Source organism: Hyaena hyaena, unplaced genomic scaffold (assembly GCF_003009895.1).
Source record: "Hyaena hyaena isolate Hyena2069 unplaced genomic scaffold, ASM300989v1 scaffold_527, whole genome shotgun sequence".
NCBI classification, from domain to species: Eukaryota; Metazoa; Chordata; class Mammalia; order Carnivora; family Hyaenidae; genus Hyaena; species Hyaena hyaena.
Genome location: NW_024081159.1, coordinates 1,093,969 through 1,117,920, shown reverse-complemented (window position 1 = coordinate 1,117,920; position 23,952 = coordinate 1,093,969). Strand labels below are relative to the sequence as shown.

General features: G+C 36.5%; 1 protein-coding gene and 1 long non-coding RNA gene across 3 annotated transcripts in view; one reads left to right on the top strand and one right to left on the bottom strand.

Moving 5' to 3' along the window:
• Window positions 1-23,952, top strand: part of NDFIP2 (Nedd4 family interacting protein 2) — a 63,678-nt gene that overhangs the window by 10,154 nt on the left and 29,572 nt on the right. Inside the window, exon 2 of the mRNA XM_039255455.1 lies at window positions 20,048-20,204. Coding sequence (XP_039111386.1) covers window positions 20,048-20,204 — 157 coding nt within the window. The remainder of the gene's footprint in view (window positions 1-20,047; window positions 20,205-23,952) is intronic.
• Window positions 6,156-23,952, bottom strand: part of LOC120247507 — a 73,536-nt gene continuing 55,739 nt past the window's right edge. Inside the window, exons 3-5 of one of the 2 annotated variants that reach the window (XR_005532333.1) lie at window positions 9,822-9,928; window positions 7,584-7,675; window positions 6,156-7,066 (exon numbers count right to left, since the gene is read on the bottom strand). This is a non-coding gene — a long non-coding RNA (uncharacterized LOC120247507). The remainder of the gene's footprint in view (window positions 7,067-7,583; window positions 7,676-9,821; window positions 9,929-23,952) is intronic. The other variant, XR_005532332.1, reaches the window with a different exon arrangement.

Genomic DNA, 23,952 nt, shown 5'->3' with positions numbered 1-23,952 from the left:
CCCTCTCTCTCTGACCCTCCCCTGCTCACGCTGTCTCTCTCTCTCTCCTGGAAATAAATAAAACATTAAAAAAATTAAAAAAAAAAAAAAACAAAAACAAAAAACCAACAACAGTGTATTTCCTAACCTATACAATGCTGATATTCTTTATGTCTATAATTAGGGTAGATACTTTCTTTTTGGAATAATGCTGAGGAATCTGTTTAGATGAATTCTGCTATTTTTACACAATTCTTTGACTGGTGGCTTGTGTTTGCAAGATAGTGAACCCTGGTTAGGTTACTTGATCTGCCTATGGAAAGAAGGAGAATAAACTGTTTCCAGGTATTGTGGAAGTTAGCTAGTGATCATTTTCTTCAACCTTCTCATTTTATAGATTAACTGAAGGAGGAGGGTCTGTTCAAGGTTGTGCAGGAAAACCGGGAGGACAGATTTACTTTATTACTTGCAAACATATCAGCTAAGTTAGAATGTATTACATTTTATAATATATGTTACAATAGTATATGTTACTGTTAATATCAAATGAGAAACAGTCCCCTTTTCCACTCTTTGTCCTCCCAGCCTTTCTCCTCGAAAGAAAGTAATCTCTTATCTGCTTTAACTTTGTATTTTTTTAAAATATAATTTATTGTCAAATTGGTTTCCATACAACACCTAGTGCTCATCCCAACATGTGCCCATCACCCACTTTCCCCTCTCTGCCACACCCCACCAACCCTCAGTTTGTCTCAGTTTAAGAGTCGCTTATGGTTTGCCTCCCTCCTTCTCTGAACTTTTTCCCCCTTCCCCTCCCCCATGGTCTTCTGTTAAGTTTCTCAAGATCCACATGTGAGTAAAAACATATGGTCTCTGACTGACTTATTTCACTTAGTATCATACCCTCCAGTTCCATCCATGTTGCTACACATGGCCAGATTTCATTCTTTCTCATTGCCAAGTAGTATTCCATTGTATATATGTAAACCACACCTTCTTGATCCATTCGTCAGTTAATGGACACTTAGGCTCTTTCCATGTTTTGGCTATTGTTGAGAGTGCTGCTATGAACATTGGGGTACATGTGCCATTATGCATCGGGACCCCTGTATCCCTTGGGTAAATTCGTAGCAGTGCTCTTCCTGGGTCATAGGGGAGTTCTATTGTTAACTTTTTGAGGAACCTCCATACTGTTTTCCAGAGGGGCTGCACCAGTTTACATTCCCACCAACAGTGCAAGAGTGTGCCCATTTCTCCACATCCTCGCCAGCATCTATAGTCTTCTTCTTTGTTCGTTTTAGCCACTCTGATCAGTGTGAGGTGGTATCTCAGTGTGGTGTTGATTTGTATTTCCCTGATGATGAGTGACATTGAGCATTGTTTCACATGTTTGTTGGCCATCTGGATGTCCTCTTTGGAAAAGTGTCTATTTATGTTTTTTGGGTGTGGCGTTTGGTGAGCTCTTTATAGATTTTGGATACTGGCCCTTTATCTGATATGTCATTTGCATCTATTTGTTTTTCCATTCCATTGGTTGCCTTTTAGTTTTCTTGATTGTTTCCTTTGCAGAGCAGAAGCTTTTTATCTTGATGAAGTCTCAATAGTTCATTTCACTTTTGATTCCCTTGCCTTTGGAGATGTGTAGAGTAAGAAATTGCTGCGGTTGAGGTCAAAGAGGTTGTTTCTTGCTTTCTCCTCTAGGGTTTTGATGGTTTCCTGTCTCACATTCAGGTCCTTTATCCATTTTGAGTTTATTTTTGTGTATGGTGTAAGAAAGCGTTCTGGTTTCATTCTTCTGAATGTTGCTGTCCAGTTCTCCCAGCACCATTTGTTAAAGAGGCTGTCTTTTTTTCCATTGGATACTCTTTCCTGCTTTGTCAAAGATTAGTTGGCCATACATTTGTGGGTCCAATTTTGAGTTCTCTATTCTATTCCACTGGTCTATGTGTCTGTTTTTGTGCCAATACATTACTGTCTTGATGATGACAGCTTTGTAGTAGAGGCTAAAGTCTGGGATGGTGATGCCTCTCGTTTTGGTTTTCTTCTTCAATATTATTTTGGTTATTTGGGGCCTTTTGTGGTTCCATACAAATTTTATGATTATTTGTTGTAGCTTTGAGAAGAATGCTGGTGCAATTTTGATTGGGATTGCATTGAATGTGTAGATTGCTTTGGGTGGTGTTGACATTTTAACAATATTTATATTCTTCCATTTGATGACTGTGGAATGTTTTTCCATTTCTTTGTGTCTTCTTCAATTTCCTTCATAAGTTTTCTATAGTTTTCATCATACAGAACTTTTATACCTTTGGTTAGGTTTATTCCTAGGTATTTTATGGCTCTTGGTGCAGTTGTGAATGGGATCAGTTTCTGTATTTCTCTTTCTCTTGCTTCATTATTGGTGTATAAAAATGCCACCGATTTCTGTACATTGATTTTGTACCCTGCGACTTTGCTGAATTCATGTATCAGTTCTAGCAGATTTTTGGTGGAGTTTGTTGGGTTTTCCATGTAGAGTGTCATGTTGTCTGAAAAGTGAAAGTTGACTTCATCTTTCCCAATTTTGATGCCTTTTATTCTGTTTTGTTGTCTGATTGCTGATGCTGGGAACTCCAACACTATGTTAAACAGCAGTGGTTAGAGTGGACATCCCTGTCGTGTTCCTGATCTCAGGGGGAAAGCTCTAACTCTGTATTTTTAGCATATGTGTATATTCATTTACTTATTGATTTATTAATTCTACATTTGATCTTTGGACAATGTGAGGGTGAGGGGTGCTGCACGCCCCCATCAGTCAAAAATCCAGGTGTAACTTGTCTTGATATTATATGTTTTATATGCTGTATTCTTAAAGTGTGCTAGAGAAAAGAAAATCTTTTTTAAAATTAATTTATTTTTATTAGAAAGTGCACAAATGGAAAGGAGAGAGAGCTGGGGGAGGGGAGAGAGAGAGACAGAGACAGAGAGAATCCTATGCAGGCTCCACACTCTGTGCATAATCCAACATAGGGTTTGATGAGCCACCCAGGCACCCCTCTTTATAATTTTCTTTTTTTTTTATTTAAAAAAATTTTTTTAATGTTTTATTTATTTCTAAGAGAGAGAGAGACAGCGTGAGCAGGGGAGGGTCAGAGAGAGAGGGAGTCACAGACTCTGAAACAGGCTCCAGGCTCTGAGCTGGCAGTCAGCACAGAGCCCGACGCGGGGCTTGAACCCACGAACCCTGAGATCATGACCTAAGCGAAAGTCGGATGCTTAACCGACTAAGCCACCCAGGTGCCCCTTGTTATAATTTTCTTAATAAGATTTTCTTTTCTCAGGGTGCCTGGGTCGCTCAGTTGGGAGTTGTGAGATTGAGCCCTGCATGGGGCTCCATGTTGGGTGTGGAAGCTTCCTTAAGATACTTTCTTTCCCCCATTGCTCTCTCAAAAACAAAACAAAACAAAACAAAACAAAAACCCAAGAAAAGTATAATGAAAATACAATTACAGTACTGTATTGAAAAAAATGTGTTAAGTGGAGCCACACAATTCAAACCAATGTTGTTAAAGGATCAACTCTATTTTCTTAGATGTCCTGCTTTCCCCTCCCAGATCATGATTTTGTAGTCTCACCTCTAGCATTCAAATCTTGGCTCCTCACTGTAAGTACTGTAACTTTGGACCAGTTACTTAACCTCTCACTGCCATAGGTTCCTCATCTACAAAGTAAGGGCAGTACAAATACAGGACCTACTTCGTAAGAATATTGTGAGGACTAAATGCATGAAAGACACCTAATTTTTAAATCAGTGATAGTGTTTACATTTTATGACATGAAAATATTGTTCACTACTGAGTTAGGTGGTATATTTTGTGGAACTTTGTAATATTTTTAGTGGAGTTGCCTAATTTTTATTTCTTTATTTTTCTCTGTATCTGAGTTAGTTCTCTGCATACCCAGTGGTAGTTTTTCAGAATTTGCTCTTCAGCTATATTCTTTGTATCAGATAATTATTCATTATTTTGTTCTTTGAAGGTATTCTTCCTAGAGCCCTTCTTCCTTCTGTTTCCATTTGTACTGTTTGTTTTCTAGGTCTGGTACAGAGATATCATACAGGGACTTCTTTCTGTAACATCGTGCTATGTTGGATCCTCTATTTCTTGAATTATAAGTCTTACCTGATTTTGGTTTATTCTTTTATTTCATTGTGACATGTTTTCTAGATAGGTTCCTAAGAAAAGATACTTGGAGGTAAAATTCACTCAAAAATTTTGTTGTTGTTTTGTTTTCTGTTTATCTGCTCATATTCTGTCATTTCATTGATTTCAGTGTAATTTTGTTTTACTTCCGGGAACATAATTATAATAGTTGGTTTGAAATGTTTGCATGGTAACTATAATCTGAGTCATCTTGGAATTGGCATCCCTTGATCGCCTTTTTCCTGGAGAATGTTTTATATTTTCTAGTATTTTTTTATTTAAAATATTTTGGATTTTATTGTGGATCTTCTGAGGACCCTTTGCTGTGGTCCTCTGGAGAACAGAAATGTTTTGTTTTAGGAGCCATCATCTCAGCTTTAGATTTTAAGTACTGCTTCACACTATGTGTGCAGTGGTTCAAATATATTAATTTTTTAGGCCTTTACTAATCTATTTTGGGTCAGTCTTACACCTACATGTTCCAGAGTTAGTGATGTTTCTCTACTTTCTGGCTGGTTGGGCTGTATTTCATGCTTCTCTTGGCTAGAAATAATAAGGTTTCTGTTGGGGTTTTAGTAACCCAAGCCACAGTGCTTTTCCACAACTGTGGTTCTTCCTCAGAGCAAAGCTGCAAAAAGAAATAAAAGCAGGGGTGGTGAGCTGCTGGTATTTTCTGCAGGTTGCTTCATCAAGTTTTACCTTCCCTCTACATCCATCTTTAGTGTTCAGAGTGCTCAGTTGGGTTGCTTTGTATGTTGTCCCACGTTTATAGTTGCTGTCAGTGGGAGGGTTTGACTTTAGGGGGCCTCTAGTGCCCTGCTGGAACTAGATCCAACTATAGATTTGTGAGATTTTTGGTTTTCTACTTCCTACGTTAACTTTCTTCTTAGTATTTTTGTTTTGTTTTTCTTTTATATTGGAGGTTTTCTTCAAATTGGGTACTCCTTTAAAGGAGATGTTTTTCTAAAAATACTTGTATTTTGTAAGATATGTTTATGTGTTCTTGACTTACATTAGTGGGCTTCACTTTTGTATTATTTCTTGGTGAACCAACCAAGAATTAACAGATGTTAGTGTCTGCAATTTAGGAAGCTATGGCAATAGTTTAGAAAAGAGTGGTGGCTTGGATTGGAGGAGTGGCATTGAAGGGAAGTAGATGGGTGGATTCGAAGATGTGTGTATCGTGTGTGTGTGTGTGTACCAACTTGGATCAACATTAGAAGTACTCAGAAAGGTCATTTTGTGGCAGAGGGGATTACCCCTCCTGATGTTAAAAAAAATTTTTTTTTAATGTTTATTTTTGAGAGACAGACAGAGCATGAGAGGGGGAGGGGCCAAGAGAGAGGGAGACACAGAATCCGAAGCAGCCTCCAGGCTCCAAGCTGTCAGCACAGAGCCCGACGGGGGGTTTGAACCCACGAACCACGAGATCATGACCTGAGCTGAAGTCAGAAGCTTAACTGACTGAGCCACCCATGTGCCCCATACTACCCCTGAATTTTTACTGGAGGCATTTTGAAATAGAAAGTGTCTGAATTTAGAGACAGTACAACCTGTATTTGAATCTTGACTTTGCTTCAAACTGAGTAAGTCAGTACAATTAAATTTTGTCCCACCATACTCATTTTACTCAACCATACTCAGAGGGTTATGGTAGAGACAAAAGTGGATGATTCATGTCAAATGCCTTTGTCTTGTGCTTTAAACTAACACTTACTGGGTTTTTACTGTATCAGGCATTATTCTAAGTGTTTACAGGTGTTAATTTTTATAATACTTACAAAAACCCTGTGAGTAACCATTTGTTGTTTAAGATGATAAAACTGAAGCCCAGGTAGATCACAAGAGTTAGTAAGTGCTGGAGCCTAGATTTGAATATAGAAAAGTTGATTCCAACACCCATGTGTTTAAACCCAGTATGCTTCATGTTCTTTGCCCAATGCAGGTGGTTGAGGATGGACTCAGAACTGTTCGGGCTAGTATTTTATTTCATTTGTCTATACATTATATATGCTTACATAGTGCTATTCATTGACCTAGTTAAAAACAAAATTACTGTATAATGATATATGTACTTTCAAGTCTTTCACTGTTGTACTTAGGCTAACTAAAGATTTCTCTTGAAAGCAAAATTCAGTTTTGCAGAGAGTAAAGCATTTAGATTACCATGTTCCCCCCCCCAAAAAAAAACTATTTGGCAAATTTGTTTTATTATGTGTGCTGAGATTTGCTGACAGTTGGAATTTGAGTAACATAGAGAACCACCTACTCAGCTTCTCTCTGGAAAGTAATTTTGCTCTGGTTTCTTAAGAGGCACAAGTTACAACATGTTTTTGTCTTGTGCATCTTTGCTCCTAGAGCAAATCAATACAGTAATGGAATTCACATGTGTAAATTTTTATTAGAAAATAGTAGTCATGTCAGGTGTGTGGAAAACCTAGGTATAATGGTGTTTCTGTATTGACCAGGCCTTTAGAAATGTGGCAATATAGTGATCACTATAATATGAGAATAAATATTATTTATATAGGAATAAAGAAATACATAGCGTGAGTCAGTATAGAAGCATATGCTTTTTTGAAAGGAACAGAGAGAGAATGTGTGTGTGTTTGGCTTCTGATATTATGAAGTTATTGAGATTATGTATTTAGATTTATCAGCCAACTTTTGAGGGTTTGCTTTGGCATATGACACTCTGATGGATGCGCCCTTCGACTTTTGCCTGCAGTGGCATCTTGGCATTTGCTCTGCTTCCTGGATGAATCATTAACAGCTTGTCTCATAATTGATATTGCTGTATTTAGTGTTGCTTGAGGATTCTGTTCATAGTTTCTCTGGGTTTGCTGAGAGAAAATTGATGTTTCAGGCCTGGGTCCTTCATTGCTGGTCTTGACTCTCTGGTTTACCTGTGATAGAAGATAACAGATTTTCATTTTCCTTTATTCTGTCTGTTTCAGCCCTAGTTATACTGTGTCAAGGCCTTGGCTGGAGCTCCTAGTTGCTGGAAGCTAGAAGTTCTAGGGATTGATGGGTTGGGGTTTATACCCACTCCTTGCACCCAGTCTTGTACCTAGAACATATTAGGAACTTAGTAGATGTTGGTTGAGCAGCTGTTGGATAACTGACTACTGAATGAAAAAGAATGATTCACAGAAAGAAGATGAGGCTCAAAGACCCAGTCAAGATTATGCATTTAGTGGGGTAGGAGATTTAGATCTTCTGACATCAGGTTATCTTCTTTTCTAGTTTATTCATTTAGCAGCTACCCAGCCATCTAAGAGAGTGTAAAATCAGAAGACAGTACACTATGCTGATGCTAATTTTTAAATGACAAATGAATGCTTGTAATAGCAACTTCAGCATTGTTACAATGGGGTTAGTTGCTTATGCCCTTGGCAAATAAAACTAAATCATACCACTTACACACTATCCAGCTTCAGTCCAGTCTGTATCCACAGCTCTTGATTCAGTTTTAGCTAAGACTCTTTAAAGTTGGCAGAGTGAAATAAGGAACCCTACAAAAGAAACACAATGAATAGTCAGAGGTAGGAGGAAAACCAGAACGAAATAGTTCTGTGAAGGCTAAAGAAGAACCAATTAGAAATACACTCAATCGTGTTGAAAGTATTAAAGATTTTCTTATAATGAGTACTGAAAAAAAAAAACGCTTTTGGATTTAACAATTAGGAGGTAGATGTTCTTAGCAAGAGCTCTTTGAGTGAAAGCCAGTTAGTAATGTATTGAGAGGAAATGAGAATTAGAAGTGCACAGAATAAGAATAGATCTCTCTCTCTGTGTCTCTCTTTAGGGTGTTTGTCACTGAAGGAAAGAAAGGAAAGATGGAAATAGTTCAAAAAGCACAAGGGAAAAAATTTATTTTTAGCTGATGGCAGTTTTTCTCTTTTGACTATGGCATGAATAGAATATACATGTGGGTAGAGAGAAAGAAATTAGTGGAGAAAGGAAGGAGAGGCATAATTTAAAGTGAAAATGATCCTTTGGGAGGCAGGATCTTCTCTGTACAGTTGTCTGGCATTTAGGAGCAAAGACTATGTTAGGATGGATGCCATAATGCTAAATTTAGAGATGCAGGGGAGAGAAGTTGAAGAAATTTTTGCTTGAAAATCTGTTTTCCTCTGTGAAGTAGGAAGCAAAGATTTTGACTGAGAGCTCCAAGGTCGGAAGTGGGGGATAGGAGGTTGACAGCTGAAACACCTGTTGTGGTGAGGACTGTTCTGACAGCTCTGCTGGGATGAGAACCTGAATTTGCAGTGGCACAATTGTGTGATTTGTTTTCCTCTTTCTACCTGGAGAATAGCAGATAGACTTATTCCAGATTGGATCTCAGTGGGGGCACATGAAGCAGAGAATATAGGAACTAGAAAATTGAGTGTGAGTGCCATGTAAGTTTTTCACTTTATAATCCTGGCTGCATATGATAGAAAGTAAAACCAGGTGGCAGTGAATGGAGGGCCCAAAGAATAGACTTAGTGGAAGTAAGGAAGGGAGAAAGGTAAAGGCCAGAAGATTGTGAACCAAGTACTAGATGTAGAAATCTACATTTTTTTAGTAGAAGCAGGAGTAGATGACTATCAGGTCAGGAAAAGTAGTGAACAAGGTAGTCTCCGGACTACTCAACTCTCAATATCATTATTTCCTGGTTTATAGCTGAGGTGTTAAGTTGGTTTAGTGATCCTGCAATATAGTGGGATTTAAGGCAGAGGAGATACTGGGGGGTAGAGAGCTGGCTTGTAAGTCTTACTTACTGGGGAATGATTTTTGACCTTGTGAATAGTAATAATAAGATGTAAGTGGGTCTAACAAGCTGTATAGACAGTGTGAACTTTAAGAGAGCCCCTCAGGGGGCCTGGTGGCCTGGTTGGTTGGGCGTCTGACTTCGGCTTAGTTATGATCCCGAGGTTTGTGGGTTTGAGCTCTACATCGGGCTCTGTGCTGACACCTTGGAGCCTGGAGCCTGCTTCAGATTTGTGTCTCCTTCTGTCTCTCTGCCCCTCCTCCCCTTGTGCTCTGTCTCTCAAAAATAAATGTAAAAAAAAAAAAAAATGTAAGAGAGCCTCTTGATCTAGATCTGGCAATATACAAAAAAATGTTCTTTTCTTCTTGTTCCCAGTTAAGAGGAAGCTGTGGGAGGATTGACATATTTGTTTGAGAGGCCTTTGAGGGTTGTAATGCCATCCAGGGAAGTTGGATTATGATTAAATGTGGAGAAACCATTTTGTAAAGTGACTGAAGGTATGGAGGTTGTTCATGATCTTACAGGATTTCTGAGGCTGGATTGGAAATTGTTAGAAGCCAAGGGGCGCCTGGGTGGCTCAGTTGGTTAAGCGGCCGACTTCGGCTCAGGTCATGATCTCACAGTCTGTGGCTTCGAGCTCCATGTCGGGCTCTGTGCTGACAGCTAGCTCAGAGCCTGAAGCCTGCTTTGGCTTCTGTGTCTCCCTCTCTCTCTGACCCTCCTCTGCTCATGCTCTCTCTCTCTCTCAGAAATAAATAAAACATTAAAAAAAAAAAAGGAAATTGTTAGAAGCTGGATTGTAGAGTTGAACTTAATCTGTTGGTTTTTGTACAACATATTGTTCTATTTTCTTGTTGTATAGCATTTTGTTATTAACTTTTATTTTAAAATAATTTTAGACTTACAGAAAAGTGTGGAAAAAATGTTGCAAAGAATCCTGTATACCGTTTATCCAGTTTCTTCAAATGTTGACCTTTTATTATATTTGCTTTGTGATACACTGAGTTTTTTCCTGAAACATTTGAAAGTAAATAGCAGACATGCAATACCTTTACATCTAAATATCTCACTGTGTATTTGCTAAAAACAAAGACATTTTCTTATAAACTACAGTGCAAATTATCAAAATCAGTAACATTGATATAATAATATAATCTGTAAACAAAGATCACTAATTTCCCTAAGACCTTTTATAGCAAAAGAAAATTTATTTTTATAATATCAGGATTTAGCCCTTTATTAAATATTGTGCTTCTGTTAGTCTCTTTTAATCTGGAATAGTTCCTGATTTTTTTAGTCCTTCATGAGAATGTTTTGGAATGATTCACATATGTTATTTTGTAGTATACTCCACAAATGTCTATTTTTTTAATGATACTTTCACCTGTTGGCTTTAGAATTCATTGATTATTATTGCCTGAAATAGTTAAAACTGGTTGTTATGGAAATTTTCTAATTCTTTCATTTCTTCTACATTTATTTAGAGTTGTACAAGGAAACATTTCCCCTTGCCTCTAGTTTATTTATTCATTTATATCAGTATGAGTTAATGGATTCTTATTTTATTCTACTGGTTACAATCTGATACTGTTATCATTTATTGTGAGGATCTGCTCATCCCAGATTTGACCAGTGGGTACGTCTTTCATCTCCCCCTATGTCCTTTGAATGTCCTCATCATGTATATACTTTCCTACCATACAGAATCTAGATAATGTGAAATATCTGATTTCTAGAGTTTAGTTCGAATTGAGGAAGTACTGTTTACACTTAAACATAGGGCTTTAGTGGCAGCAAACTGACCAACACAACAGTTACTGTCATAGTAGCTTACTGCTGCTCTGCTGGGTGCTTGATGAGCATTTTCTCATGGAATTGTTTGCAGGATCATTTATCAGCTGAGTTGTTGAATAAAACAGAACATTGGTGGCATTTTGCCGACAATGTTAGTGTGCATCCTTACAATTTGGAGTACTGAGGAGTAGATAGTATTACTGTGCAACCAGAACTGCCTCTGTAGATGATGTAAATGAATAATATAATGTGATTAACAAAGTACCCCCATAAAGCAAACTCTGTTATAGATGGAGAAGAGACCAAGAAAAAGCCCTTATGAGTCATTTTGACCTTTAAATGTGTTTTATTAGAAAATCATCACACTAAAATGGGTACAGATTGGTGTTACTTTATGTATTAGTACTGTTAAGTAATTGATGGAAAATAACAAAGATTATCATATCAGATTTATGTAACCTGACTTTTCTTGTAAAGATAACGGTTATAAAAGGTTGCTGGTTGGATGTAGAGTCTGTGGTGATTTTTTTTTTTCTTTTTGGTAATTGAGAAATTTTACGTTTTCTTTTTTATAAAGTACATTTATTTTTTAAAAATTTTTTAATGTTTTTGTTTATTTCTGAGAGAGAGAGAGACAGACAGACAGACAGACAGTGAGAGCAGGGGAGGGTCAGAGAGAGAAGGAGATAACAGAATCTGAAGCAGGTTTCAGGCTCTGAGCTAGCTGTCAGCACAGAGCCTGATGCGGGGCTTGAACCCACGAACTGTGAGATCATGACCTGAGCCGAAGTCGGACACTTAACTGACAGGCACCCAGGCGCCCCAATGTTTGTTTTCTAATTTACAGAAACTTATTCCTTTAAGCATAGGCAGAAGTCTCTTTAATATATCATATCGTGTCTTACATTAAGAACAAAAAAAGAATGTTTCTTACTTTCATCTCAGTTCTGGGGAACTTGGAGAGAACAGAAAAGTAAAAAACAAAGTACAACTTGCAAGCACTCAGGCTGCCCATTTTGTTACCTGTCAGTTTGAAACATTTTTTCTTATTTAAAAATATAATAATATATAATTTATGAAGGCAGTTTTGTTACTTTTTTTAATACTATATCATGTTCATTTCCTTATGTCATTAAGTATCCTGTTAGAAACCCCATCTTAAATGGCTGGATAGTGTTCCATTCTTTTGATGCTGCTATATTATTTTGGATGAATAGATTATTTCCAGTTTTCCATTACTATAAAACTGTGATGAACAGCTTTATAAAAAAATCTTGTTTTAAGTTTGTGATTAGTTTGGGTGTAGTCTTAAAGTAAGAATTACTAGACTGAAGTGTGTTTTTGTAATGACCTTTTTAATTTTTCTAAAAAGTGATACTTATTTTTAATAATACAGTCAGTAAAAGTACAAAGAAAGAAGCAATCTAGGCATCCATACTTTAGCAACCAGAAATAACTTATGTTAGCATTTGGTGAGCATAATTTCATTTGTGCTTATAGAAAGGAATAATGTTGTAAAAATAAGATAATGCCATTTATGCTATTTTAAAAAATGAAAACATGAAATATGATTTTGTTTGAATTCAACATCAGGGGAAAAAATCTAAATGAACTGAATTCTATAGAACGGTTTAACACAGAGCCATTAGGTTATGTAAGATTTTACTAAAATTAAGAAAAAATACAAAACTAGTAGGGAATTGGGGTAATTAAAAAAATATGTTTTAATTTTAGGTGTTAGAGATTAAATCCCCACTCTGATAGATGAGCTGAATGATACTTTCTCTCATCTCTCATCTCTTTTTTTCCCTCAGTTCCTGATTTCTATGTTGCATATATTTTTACTTCTGGTTATGTAATGTTTGCTTCCTGATTTTTTTTTTCCCTTAAAGTTTTTTTTTAAATGTTTGATTTATTTTGAGAATGAGAGAGAGGGAACACATGTAAGCAGGGGAGGGGCAGAGAGAGAGAGGAGAGAGAATCCCAAGCAGGCTGTCAGTGCAGAGCCCGTGAGATCATGACCTGAGCTGAAATCAAGAGTTGGATACTTAACTAACTGAGCCACTGAGGCACCCCAGGTTTTTTTTTTGTTTTTTTTTTTTAAGTTTATTTGTTTTTCTTGAGACTGAAAGAAAGCAGGTGAGGACCAGAGAGAAAGGAGAGAGAGAATCCCAAGCAGCACTGTCAGTGCAGAGCCTAATGTGAGGCTCCTTCCCACTGACTTCAGCTGAGGTCAAGAGTCGGACACTTAACCAACTGAGCCAGCCAGGCACCCCGATTTCTGTCTGTCTGCCATCAGCTTAGACTTGAGCTCTATATTTAGAATTAGTTCTGTATTTAAGAGGATTCAGTGCTAACCACCATATCTTTTCCCAGTGCTTTTGTCTTTCTTTGCTTTTTATTTGATTCATTTTGATTACCTGGTTTTCATTGTGGAGTAATTCTTTTTTTAAGGAGTCATGGGTGCTGTAAATATTTTATACGTGGAAGACAACTTGGCTAGCTCAACTGTTTTTTTTTTTAATGTAAATATTAAAGTTCTGAAGCATTTCAAACAGAAGTACAGAAAATAATATACAAGGTAGTTTTATATTCACTGTGGAGATAATGGCAAATGGAAACAATAGCATTTTGTCTTTTTTAAGTTTTGAACATTTTTTTCCTTTATTTTTTAAAGAAAGGTATGCATAAAGCCTTACATTTATGTCTCCCCCTTCTTCCTTGTATGCGGTCTTGAAGTTGATGTATGTAATTTCTATGAATGCTTTTACTATGTAAAATAGATAGTTTGGTTTTAGATTATGTGAAAATGTACCTATTACAGTATTTTACTGTTTTATACTTTTCCAGCTTGCTTTATTCCCCTGGCATGTTTTAAAGATTTGTCTATGATGATTCATGTTGATTGAATTCATCAATTTAAAATGTTGAATTGTGTTATAAAATCATGAAATAGTATTTATTTCCTCCTGGCAGACTGTTTTTTCCAGTATCTATCACAAATAGAACTGCTAAGAGCAATCTTGTATATGTGTCTTTATGTCCAAGTGAGAGTTTTCTAGTGTTCGCATCTGGAAGTAGAATTATTGTATCCTTCACACCTTCAGCCTTTATAAGAGTTGCCAAATTGCTCTTCAAGGTAGCTCAGTGAATTTAGACTTGTATTAGTTTGAGTCCCAACACCATCCTTCCTAACAGTTTGTGCTCTTTTAATTATTAGGAATATATTCTTTTTTTCATTAGTAATTTATATTCCTTCTGTGTGATTCTATTTTATTTATCTCCAGTACAATTTGTTTTCCTAGAGTTTTCATTTCTACTAACTTTTATCAAAAGATCACCCCTTTTATGACCTGTTTTTGGTTTTGTACTTACATTCTTTCATAGTAAACTATTTTATGAGTAAAAATCCTGTGTATGAACATTCGTTCTGCTATGTGCCCTCAGTCACTGATGCTTCTTCTGTCTGTGCATACGGATTCTCAGGTAGTTTGTCTGTAATCCAGGAACCTTTACCCTTGCCAACTCATTGATTTAGTTATGGGAGAGGATAGCTGCTTGTGATCTTTGGGACTTTGTTGTTGGCTGTCTTGTCTAGCTGTGGTAAGAAAGGCTGACCCCAGTGTAGTTTTTCTGAAGACTTGGGTGATGTGGGGTTGGAATTTATTTTCTTGTTTAGGGTGTATATTCAGTGATTTTCTAAAAAAATATGGTTTAATTTTAGTAAGCTTAATAATTTTATTAAATTATAATGACTGCCCACAAAATTTGAATGACTAAATATTTCAGGTGTCTACTATATGTAGAGCACCAAAGAAATCATAGAATATATGAAGTATGATTCTTGATCTTGAGATGTTCAGTGCATCTGTCTATTACTTGACTAAGTTCCCTCCCCCATTTTGGTGAAGAAAAACTCTGAGAGGCTTGGAAGACTGTATTTTATGTGAAAACTACTCTAAGCTCTAAACTCAGCTTCCTGTTTTAGGAGATACCAGGATGAATAAAGCATACTTTCTAAATTTCAGAAGGTTATGATCTGATGGGGAAGATAGAATTACTCCCAAATCTAATTAGAGGTTGTCAGGGTCCCTAAGCCACCAGGGCATCATGAAGCACAGTGCAAACTTGCAAGTGGTAGTATCCTGGGCAGAAATGGTTGCAATTAGAATGGACTAGATCTTGTTTTTCATTCTTGTGCCCAAGTAGTTTTGCTTTTAAAAGCTCTTGAATGTTCAGATTCTGATTGCTGAAAGGGGGTTATTTCATGTACGATGAGATCTATTTTGATAGTTTTACTCTATTTTAATGTCTGAGATCTCAATTCTTTATTATGAGGCATGCTCCTTAGCCAATTTAACTTTTTAAACTTTACCACATAGCACATTTGCTGACTTATTTTGGTGCATGCGAATCAGAAAATCTATTAATGTGTTCTTATTTAATTTGATTAAGGAAACAGAAAGGAATAAAACTTCCTTAATTTTTTTTCATGTTTATTTATTTTTGAGAGAGAGAGACAGTCTTTTTATTAATATTCATTCATTGGTTGTACATTCTTTCCTCATTGTTTATATTTTTGCTTTATCATCAGCTAGCTCTCATTAGTGGAGAAATGTCCAGAGACATTTGGTTAATAGTATATGTATGTATGTATATACATACATACATATATGTATATATATATATATATACACACACACACACACACACACACACACACACACACACATAAGGAAGACTGCTGTAATTTAGTTTTATGGGTAGAAAATCTAACTTCATTTGACAAGCAGAAGTGCTTTGTGGGGACCTCTCTTCCCAGCGATTGGTTTAGGTCATTTATGCTGTCTGCAGAGATTTCTTGGCTTCTGCTATTACCACGTTATCTCTAGTGGCATAGATAAGGTAGCTCACTTTCTTCTTGGGTGATTAAAATGAGTAGCTGGACTCTACCAGTTGATCTTACTGCACTCTAATCTGATTTCTCCTCTAATTCAGGTGTTAAATAAGGCAATGTAGAATGATAGCGACCACCATAGGTTTTTACTAAAGTCATGTTATAGCAGCCTTTGGCTTCTATTAATATCACATAAAGGGCAAGGATCCCATTATATGTAGGCTGACCATTGAATTGACCATTCAGTTGTGTTGAGAATGAAAGGGGTGGAGAAAATGCTAAATTGAATGGAGCCCTGGAATAGTAGGTATAAAAAGTAGGACTCCCCTGGGGAAAACAGCCTGGTCTGCAGCCTTGCCAGAGAATCATCCAAAATCTGCCTTTGCCCTTCAGAAAAGCTAGCATTCTAATAATTTAAAAGATCTAATTTAAAAAATGTAAAGGTTTTTTTTTTTTTATTGAGCTAAAACTTATCTCCTTGCAAACTCTTCTTCCCAGTTTTGTCTTCTGATGCTAAAATTAAATGTAGTAAGAATATGGTAGTGTACAAGATGCATTAGCCCATTAGCTCTTCACGTACCTTTTTTCCCCTAATAACCTACAAATTTTTTTTCTTTCAAACATTCCTTGCTGAACAACACTTTATAGTGCATCCATACATTTCATCTTGGTATGTTTAGAAAACATTCAGTGAGGTTTCTGGCTTATCAGAAGCAAAGCTCACAGTTATTATGTTAATTTTTTTATCACCTTAAGATAGGATGAAGCGCTGTAGCATAGGAGAGCTGCCAGTTAAAGGAAAATAAACAGTTTACACATGAGAAGGCTGGACTTCAAGGTCGAGTTAATCATAATGGTTGAGGTTGTCTTATTAAAAGTACGCAGTTTACATCAGTAAGATTAGCTACAGATATGTTGAAGATAGATAGCCCTGTTGTCATTCTTGTATCTCTCTGCAACTTTTCATCACCCTGGTCACTTAATATTAAATATATGTTTTAGTTTTCATGTGCTATTATTTATTTTTTTTAAATGTTTATTTTGAGAGAGAGCACGTGAGTGGGGGGGAGGGTAGAGAGAGAGAGGGAGATAAAGACTGCTAAGCAGGCTCTGCACTGTCAGCTCAGAGCCCTATATGAGTACTCAGTTTCACAAACCATATCATGACTTGAGCTGAAATCAAGGGTCAGAGTCTTAACTGACTGAGCCACTCAGGTGCCCCTTCCTGTGTTATTGCCCATGTTATTTTCAGGAGGCTCAGAAATAGGATAAGCTAGGAAGATAACTTTTGAGGTGCCTGGTTCATTATTGTATATATGTACGTCACACCCAACTTATCCCTGCCCCTTTATTTGCTGTTTATGGTAATCCTTAAAGAATGTAAAATAGAACCATTGCAGCATGATTAAGGACAAATTTCCATAAATGACATTGTCTGTTTTGATAAACATATGATTTGGTTTGAACCCTTGAATGGACTTAGTTAAAAGGCAGTTGGGGCGCCTGGGTGGCTTAGTCGGTTAAGCGTCCGACTTTCGCTTAGGTCATGATCTCGCGGTTCGTGGGTTCGAGCCCCGCATCGGGCTCTGTGCTGACTGCCAGCTCAGAGCCTGGAGCCTGTTTCAGAGTCTGTGTCTCCCTCTCTCTCTGACCCTCCCCTGCTCACGCTGTCTCTCTCTCTCTCCTAGAAATAAATAAAACATTTAAAAAAAAAAAAAAGGCAATCAAAGTAGGTTAATTTACAGAGGCACCTAAGAGATCAAATTAAAAAGTTACATTTTGGAAGTTCTCTGCTACAGTGGGTAGAGATTATTGACTAAGTTAATGGGTTTTACATATGATACATGGCAAATGTTCACTATATAGTATAATTTTGTAAAAATAAAACAAAGTGTTAGGGCAGTTGAAATAATTTAGGGTATGTTTTACAAGTTCCAAGCTTTACTTCTGAAATCATATGTAGAAGTATCTATAGTTACTTTTTTACTGCAGTTATTTCAATACATTTTGATAGGTTTTAAAAATGAGTTGGTTATGTATTTGATACAGTAAGGAGTGTTTCTTATGAGGAACCAAAGGAGAGCTGTTTTGTCATATGACATTTTTTCTTTAGTACAGTTCCCCCACGTTTGCAGTGTTACTAGTAGGGATGGAGCAGTGGTTTCTTTTTTTGACACATTACTGTTAATTGTTTAGTTGTTAATGCTAAGTATGTATCCGTACTTCACTTTTATTTGCCTTAATTTGCTCATCTAACATTTTTGCTTTTCAAAATATGATCAGAGATGACTAAGTTAGGAGTTCCTCTGGGTAACTTGTAATACGAAACATGGAAGATGCTTTGTGACTCCGAGGCAGAGTGTTGTTGCTAGTCAGGAGGGTGGTTGTGTAGTGCCTGCTTGGAAAACTGCTGCAGGTAAATACAAAGCTCCTGCAAAGTCCACTTTGTGATTATTTGACCCAACAATTCCATTTCTTTCAGTGAATTCTATCACATAAACCTTGGTATTATAGAGAAAAACTGTCTTGCTAACTTGAGAAATGATTTAGTTATGTTTATGGCAGTTGTGTTAAAATTTATGAACTCAACAAAAGTATTGTGCTAGTGAGATTACTTACCAAGACACATGCAAACAGCAGTGAAGTGAATTTTACTTTACGTATATATATTTTTTTATTTTTTAGCGGCGTATGAGTGACTATTGGACTGATAGCACCAAATTATTTCAGGCCACAGAATAAAGTATATTAAAGAGGAAGAAGGAGGAAACTAGTATTTATTAAATGCCTTCTCTGTATTAGATGTTAATGCTAGATGTTTTCCAAATACTATTTTACAATTTTGTGAGGATTAGATGTTAATGTTAGATGTTTTCCAAATACTATTTTACAATTTTGTGAGGATTTTGGCTGCATTTAGAACTTAAACTTGGAGACAGTGAGGCACAGAGAAGAGGTTTCTCAAAGCTCTTGAAAGGTAGAGCAAGAATTTACCTGCTCTTCTTTTTAAACTCCAAGTGCCTGTTCATTTCACTGCTTCACAACACCCAGATTTGTGTGTGTACAGATTTGCTCTGTGACAAAATTTATTAGGGGGATAATTTTTAACATTGAATTTCTTAAAGTATGAGGAAAACTTAAGATATGAAAATTGAATAATGTTGAGGACCTGTAGTTTTTCTTCAAAACAAGATTCTAGTAGATTTAAAAGTGTCAAAAATATTTAATAAGGGAAAGAGAAAATACAAACAGAGAGGGAGGGAGGCAAACCATAAGAGAGTCTTATTAAATACAGAGAACAAATTGAGGGTTGATGGGGGAAGGTGGGAGAGGATAAAATTGATGATGGGCATTGAGGAGGGCACTTGTTGGGATGAGCACTGGGTGTTGTAAGCGATGAATCATGGGAATCTACCCCCAAAGCTGAGAGCACACTGTATACACTGTACGTTAGCCCACTTGACAATAAGTTATATTTTTAAAAATGTTTAAAAATATTTAATAAGAACTCTTTTCCAAACATAAGGATCAATTATAGTACCTTTTTGATGAGTCACTTTTTAGATATTGATGCTTTTGGTTCACCTCGAATTAGTTTGCATGTAGTTATTATCACCTCCTAACAAATTTAAAAGTATTTAAAAGACTATGAGTATTAAAAGATTACTTGTAAATGAAGTAAGAAGTCTGCAGCCCTGCTGCTCGGGTTTGAGTCCCGGCCTTACCCTTCCTGGCTGGCAAGTTACTCTCACCCTTTCAGGGTTGTTCTCCATCCCCATTTTAATCTGTCAAATGGAGAGAACACTCTCTTATTTCATAAATCTGTGATGAGGATTAAATGAGTTACATGATTGCAGGTCCAATGTATTGTTCTGCCCTTCCTGAACTTTCAGTAGTTTGTTGTGTTGAAGAGCATCTTCCAGGATTTTATATACACACTGATTCATCTTGCTTTATAAGTAATTCTTCTGGTACTTGAGAAAACCTCCTTAGAAGTATTCTGCATTTTTAAAATGGTTATAAATTATTTCATTTTATTTTACTAATTCAAGTTACATTTTCAGTTATTCTAGATACTAGTGTAATAGAAATGGTATTGTGGTTATATTAGTTGTTTTCTTTATAGCAATTAATACATGGTAGACAGTATTAACTGTAGGATTGAATGGATTTGAATGTATTTGTAGTCATGATTTTTTTTCTTTATAAATTCTTAATCTGAACCTCATTTTTATTGTAAAGAAACTACCAAAAATATAAATTTTTTAATGACTGCTTAGGTCTCTTACAAATTTTGTTCATCTTTTTAAATGTTATTTTACTTTGTTTTTAGCTAAAAAGTGATCCTTTGTCTAAAACAGTCTTTGAAAATTAGCTTAAATTTTTTAAAAAATAATAATCAGAATTACATGATTGTCTTCTTTTTCCTTGTTCTCTTAGCTTCACAATGAAGAGGATAATTCAGAGTCATCTGCTATAGAGCAACCATCAACTTCAAACTCAACACCACAGACTGCTCCTTCTACATCAGTACCTGAAACTGACACTTCTCCTCCACCTTATAGTAGTATTACTGTGGAAGTACCTACAACTTCAGGTATTGTTTTTAGATGAAACGACAAGTAATGCTTTTAATATCTCCTTTTTTTTTAAACTAGTATGGTTTTGTGTAATTATTGAGTTTAGTTAGAGGCTTATTGGTTTTATGATTTTTTTAAAGAAAATGTTTTCCCAAGTTCAGTTTGTAAAATATTTACTTATATATTACTTGCCTCATATTTTTGTTTTCAAAAAAAGTTATAAGTATAAACTTTCTTATGTTTATTAAAATCTATTTCCAACAGTAGCATATTACTTTTGGAAGAAACAAATAAATCGTATATACACATAAATTTGTATACATACACATACGCATATATAGATATATAGGTGTATTTACATATACATATTTTTATATATTTGTACTTGTGTATATCTACTTACATAGTCGTATATCAAAGTATTATTGATGCCGTGTGAGTAGGAATGTGCTATGTGTGAACAGAGGTGAAGTGTATACATAATGTTATCACATATGCATGGTAGTAATCTCTGGACATATGACGGTAGTTCCTGCTTCTTACTGTTCATCTTATCCTTTCAGGTCATTCTAAAGAACTGCCCTCAATTTCTCTGGCCACAGTTTGTGTTTTCCCAGTAATGCTAAGCTAATTACATAATTTTTTTTTTATTCTTTACTTTCATTCCAGTACAGTTAACATACAGTGTTATATGAATGTCAGGTGTACAATATAGTGATTTTGTAGTTCTCTACATTTCAGTGCTCTTCATGATACTTGTACTCTTTTTTTTTTTTTTTAATATTTTTATTTATTTCTAGGAGAGAGAGAGAGACAGTGTGAGCAAGGGAGGGTCAGAGAGAGAGGGAGATACAGACTCTGAAACAGGCTCCAGGCTCTGAGCTGGCAGTGAGCACAGAGCCCGACGTGGGGCTCGAACCCACAAACCGCGAGATCATGACCTAAGCGAAAGTCGGACGCTTAACCGACTAAGCCACCCAGGCGCCCCGATACTTGTACTCTTAATCCCCTTCACCTATTTCACTCATGCCTCTGCTCAGGTCCTTCTGATAACCATTTGTTTGTTGTCTATGGTTAATAGTTTCATTTTTGGTTTGTCTCTGTTTTCTTTCCTTTGTTCATTTGTTTCTTAAGTTTCACATATGAATAAAATCAGATGGTATTTGTGTGTCTCTGACTTATTTCACTTAGCATTATACACTCTAGCTCCATCCATGATGTTGCAAATGGCAAGACTTCATTCTTTTTTTTAAAAAGCTGAATAACATTCCATTATATATATTCACACTATATCTTCTGTATCCTTACATCTACCAGTGGACACTAGGGCTTCTTCTATAATTTGGCTATTTGGGTGTTGTAAATAATGCTACCATAAACACAGAGCACATGCATCCTTTCAAATTAATGTTTTCATATTCTTTGGGTAAATACCCAGTAGTGAGATTACTTCATCATAGGTTCATTCTATTTTTGACTTTTAAAAATTTCTTTTGGGGGCTCAGACGGTTAAGCATCTGATTTCTGCTCAGGTCATGATCTCACGGTTTGTGGGTTTGAGCCCCACGTCGGGCGCTGTGCTGACAGCTAGCTCAGAGCCTGGAGCCTGCTTCAGATTCTGTGTCTCCCTCTCTCTTTGACCCTCCCTTGCTCACGCTGTCTCTCTCTCTCTCTCTCTCTCAGAAATAGATAAAAAACATTAAAAAATTTTTTTTTTATTTTTACTTTTGAGTGAGAGTGAGCACGAGCAGGGGAGGGGCAGAGAGAGGAAGACACAGAATCTGAAGCAGGCTCCAGGCTCTAAGTTGTCAGCACAGCTCCTGATGTGGGGCTCAAACCCATGAACGGTGAGATCATGACCTGAGCCTCCCAGGCATCCCTATTTTTGACTTTTTAAACTTCTATACTGTTTTTCACAGTGGCTGAACCAGTTTGCATTCCCCCAGCAGTGCATGAGAGTTCCTTTTTCTCTACATCTTTGCAAACACTTGTTGTTTCTTGGAGTTAATCGTTATGTAATTAAAAAAAAAATTTAGGGTGTCTGAGTAGTTCAATCGGTTGAACATCTGACTTTGGCTCAGGTCATGATCTCATGGTTCATGAGTTTGAGTCCCGCAGGGAGCTTCCTGCTATCAGTGCAGAGCTTGCTTGGATCCTTTATCCCCTTCTCTCTCTGCCCCTCCCCTGCTTGCACTCTCTCAAAAATAAACATATAAATTTTTAAATATACTTTTGTATATGATTGTAAATAACCTCTAAGTATTTTATGTATTCATTAGGAAACATTTTTTAAACCCATTATAAGAAACATTTTAATGTTTAGTAGACCCTTCCACTAGAGTATTTCATCTTTCTTATTTCTTATTCTGTAATTAATATTAATACTTCACAAACTTCTGCTGACTTTCTCTTGTTACCATTTCTGTTTCTACAGATTTTATCTATACCATACAGGTTGTGTAAAAAGATCAAATTATTTACTTTTTTCATTTACAATTTTATGCAATTACTGAAAATGAACTTATGAAGGCATTCTCACTAATTGTAAATGCTTACTCCTTTTATTTGTATATAATATTTATTTGATCACTATTCTTGTTTAGTACCTAGTTTGATGGTCAGTTTTTATATTGATTTATATCAGTTTTATTTGTCTTTGGCCACAGTATTTAACAGCTGGATTGGCGCTAGCTAAATTTATTTTGGGCTAAATTTTTTTTTCATTATTCCACAGCTTTCCAGAATATAGTGCAATGAATTTGCTATTCTAGATTCTAGGTAAAAAAAAAAAAAAAAAAAAATCTATGATGGTAGTCTTGAAGAAAGAGAATGAGTTATTTTCCTGATGCTTTGCCTGTGTTTAAATGATGGAAGATGCTAAGATTGAATTTGCAGGTTTTTTTGTGGCGGTCACCATTGCCGTGGCTGTATAACAAGCTACCACAAACCGAACAGAGTAAAGTAACAATCATTTAGTGTTACTAGTTCTCATGGTTTTTCAGGTTGGCTAGGCTCAGTCATACAGTTGTCTCCCAGCATCTCATGTGGTTACCAGCTTTTGGTGACATGGAGCTGGAGTCATCTTGAGGCTTCCTTATATATGTATTTGGCAGCTGATGGAAGCTTTCCCTAGGGCCTCAGCTGGGACTGTTGGCCAGGACACCTATACGTGACCTCTTGTTGTGGCCTGGGCTTCCTCATTGAATGGAGGCTGAGTTCCAAGAATAGGCATTCTGAATCCAGATAGAAGCTGTGTCACCTGTCATGGCATTACCACAGAAGTCACACAGTGTCACATCTGCCACACTTGGTTTGTTAGAAGTGAGTCACTAAGTTAATTAGTCTTTTTCAAGACAATTGAGGAATTAATCTCCACCTCTTGACAGGACGAGTTTGAAAGAATAAAGAAAGTTTCAGTACCTTTATAACTGTCTATGGCCTCTTCCTCCATCTCTGAACCTTTTCCTGGACAGTTGTCTTCACTTCGGTAAATGGCTCCACTAGCCCAGAAACCTTGAAGTCATCTTATTGGGTCCTTATCACAGAACTATGTTTTTTTCTCTGTTTAATTTTTGATATAATGAAATATTTTATTAATAGATTTCTTTTTAGGGGCGCCTGGGTGGCTCAGTCGGTTGAGCGTCCGACTTCGACTCAGGTCATGATCTCACAGCTCGTGGGTTCGAGCCCCGTGGCGGGCTCTGTGCTGACAGCTAGCCCAGAGCCTGGAGCCTACTTCTGATTCTGTGTCTCCTTCTCTCTCTG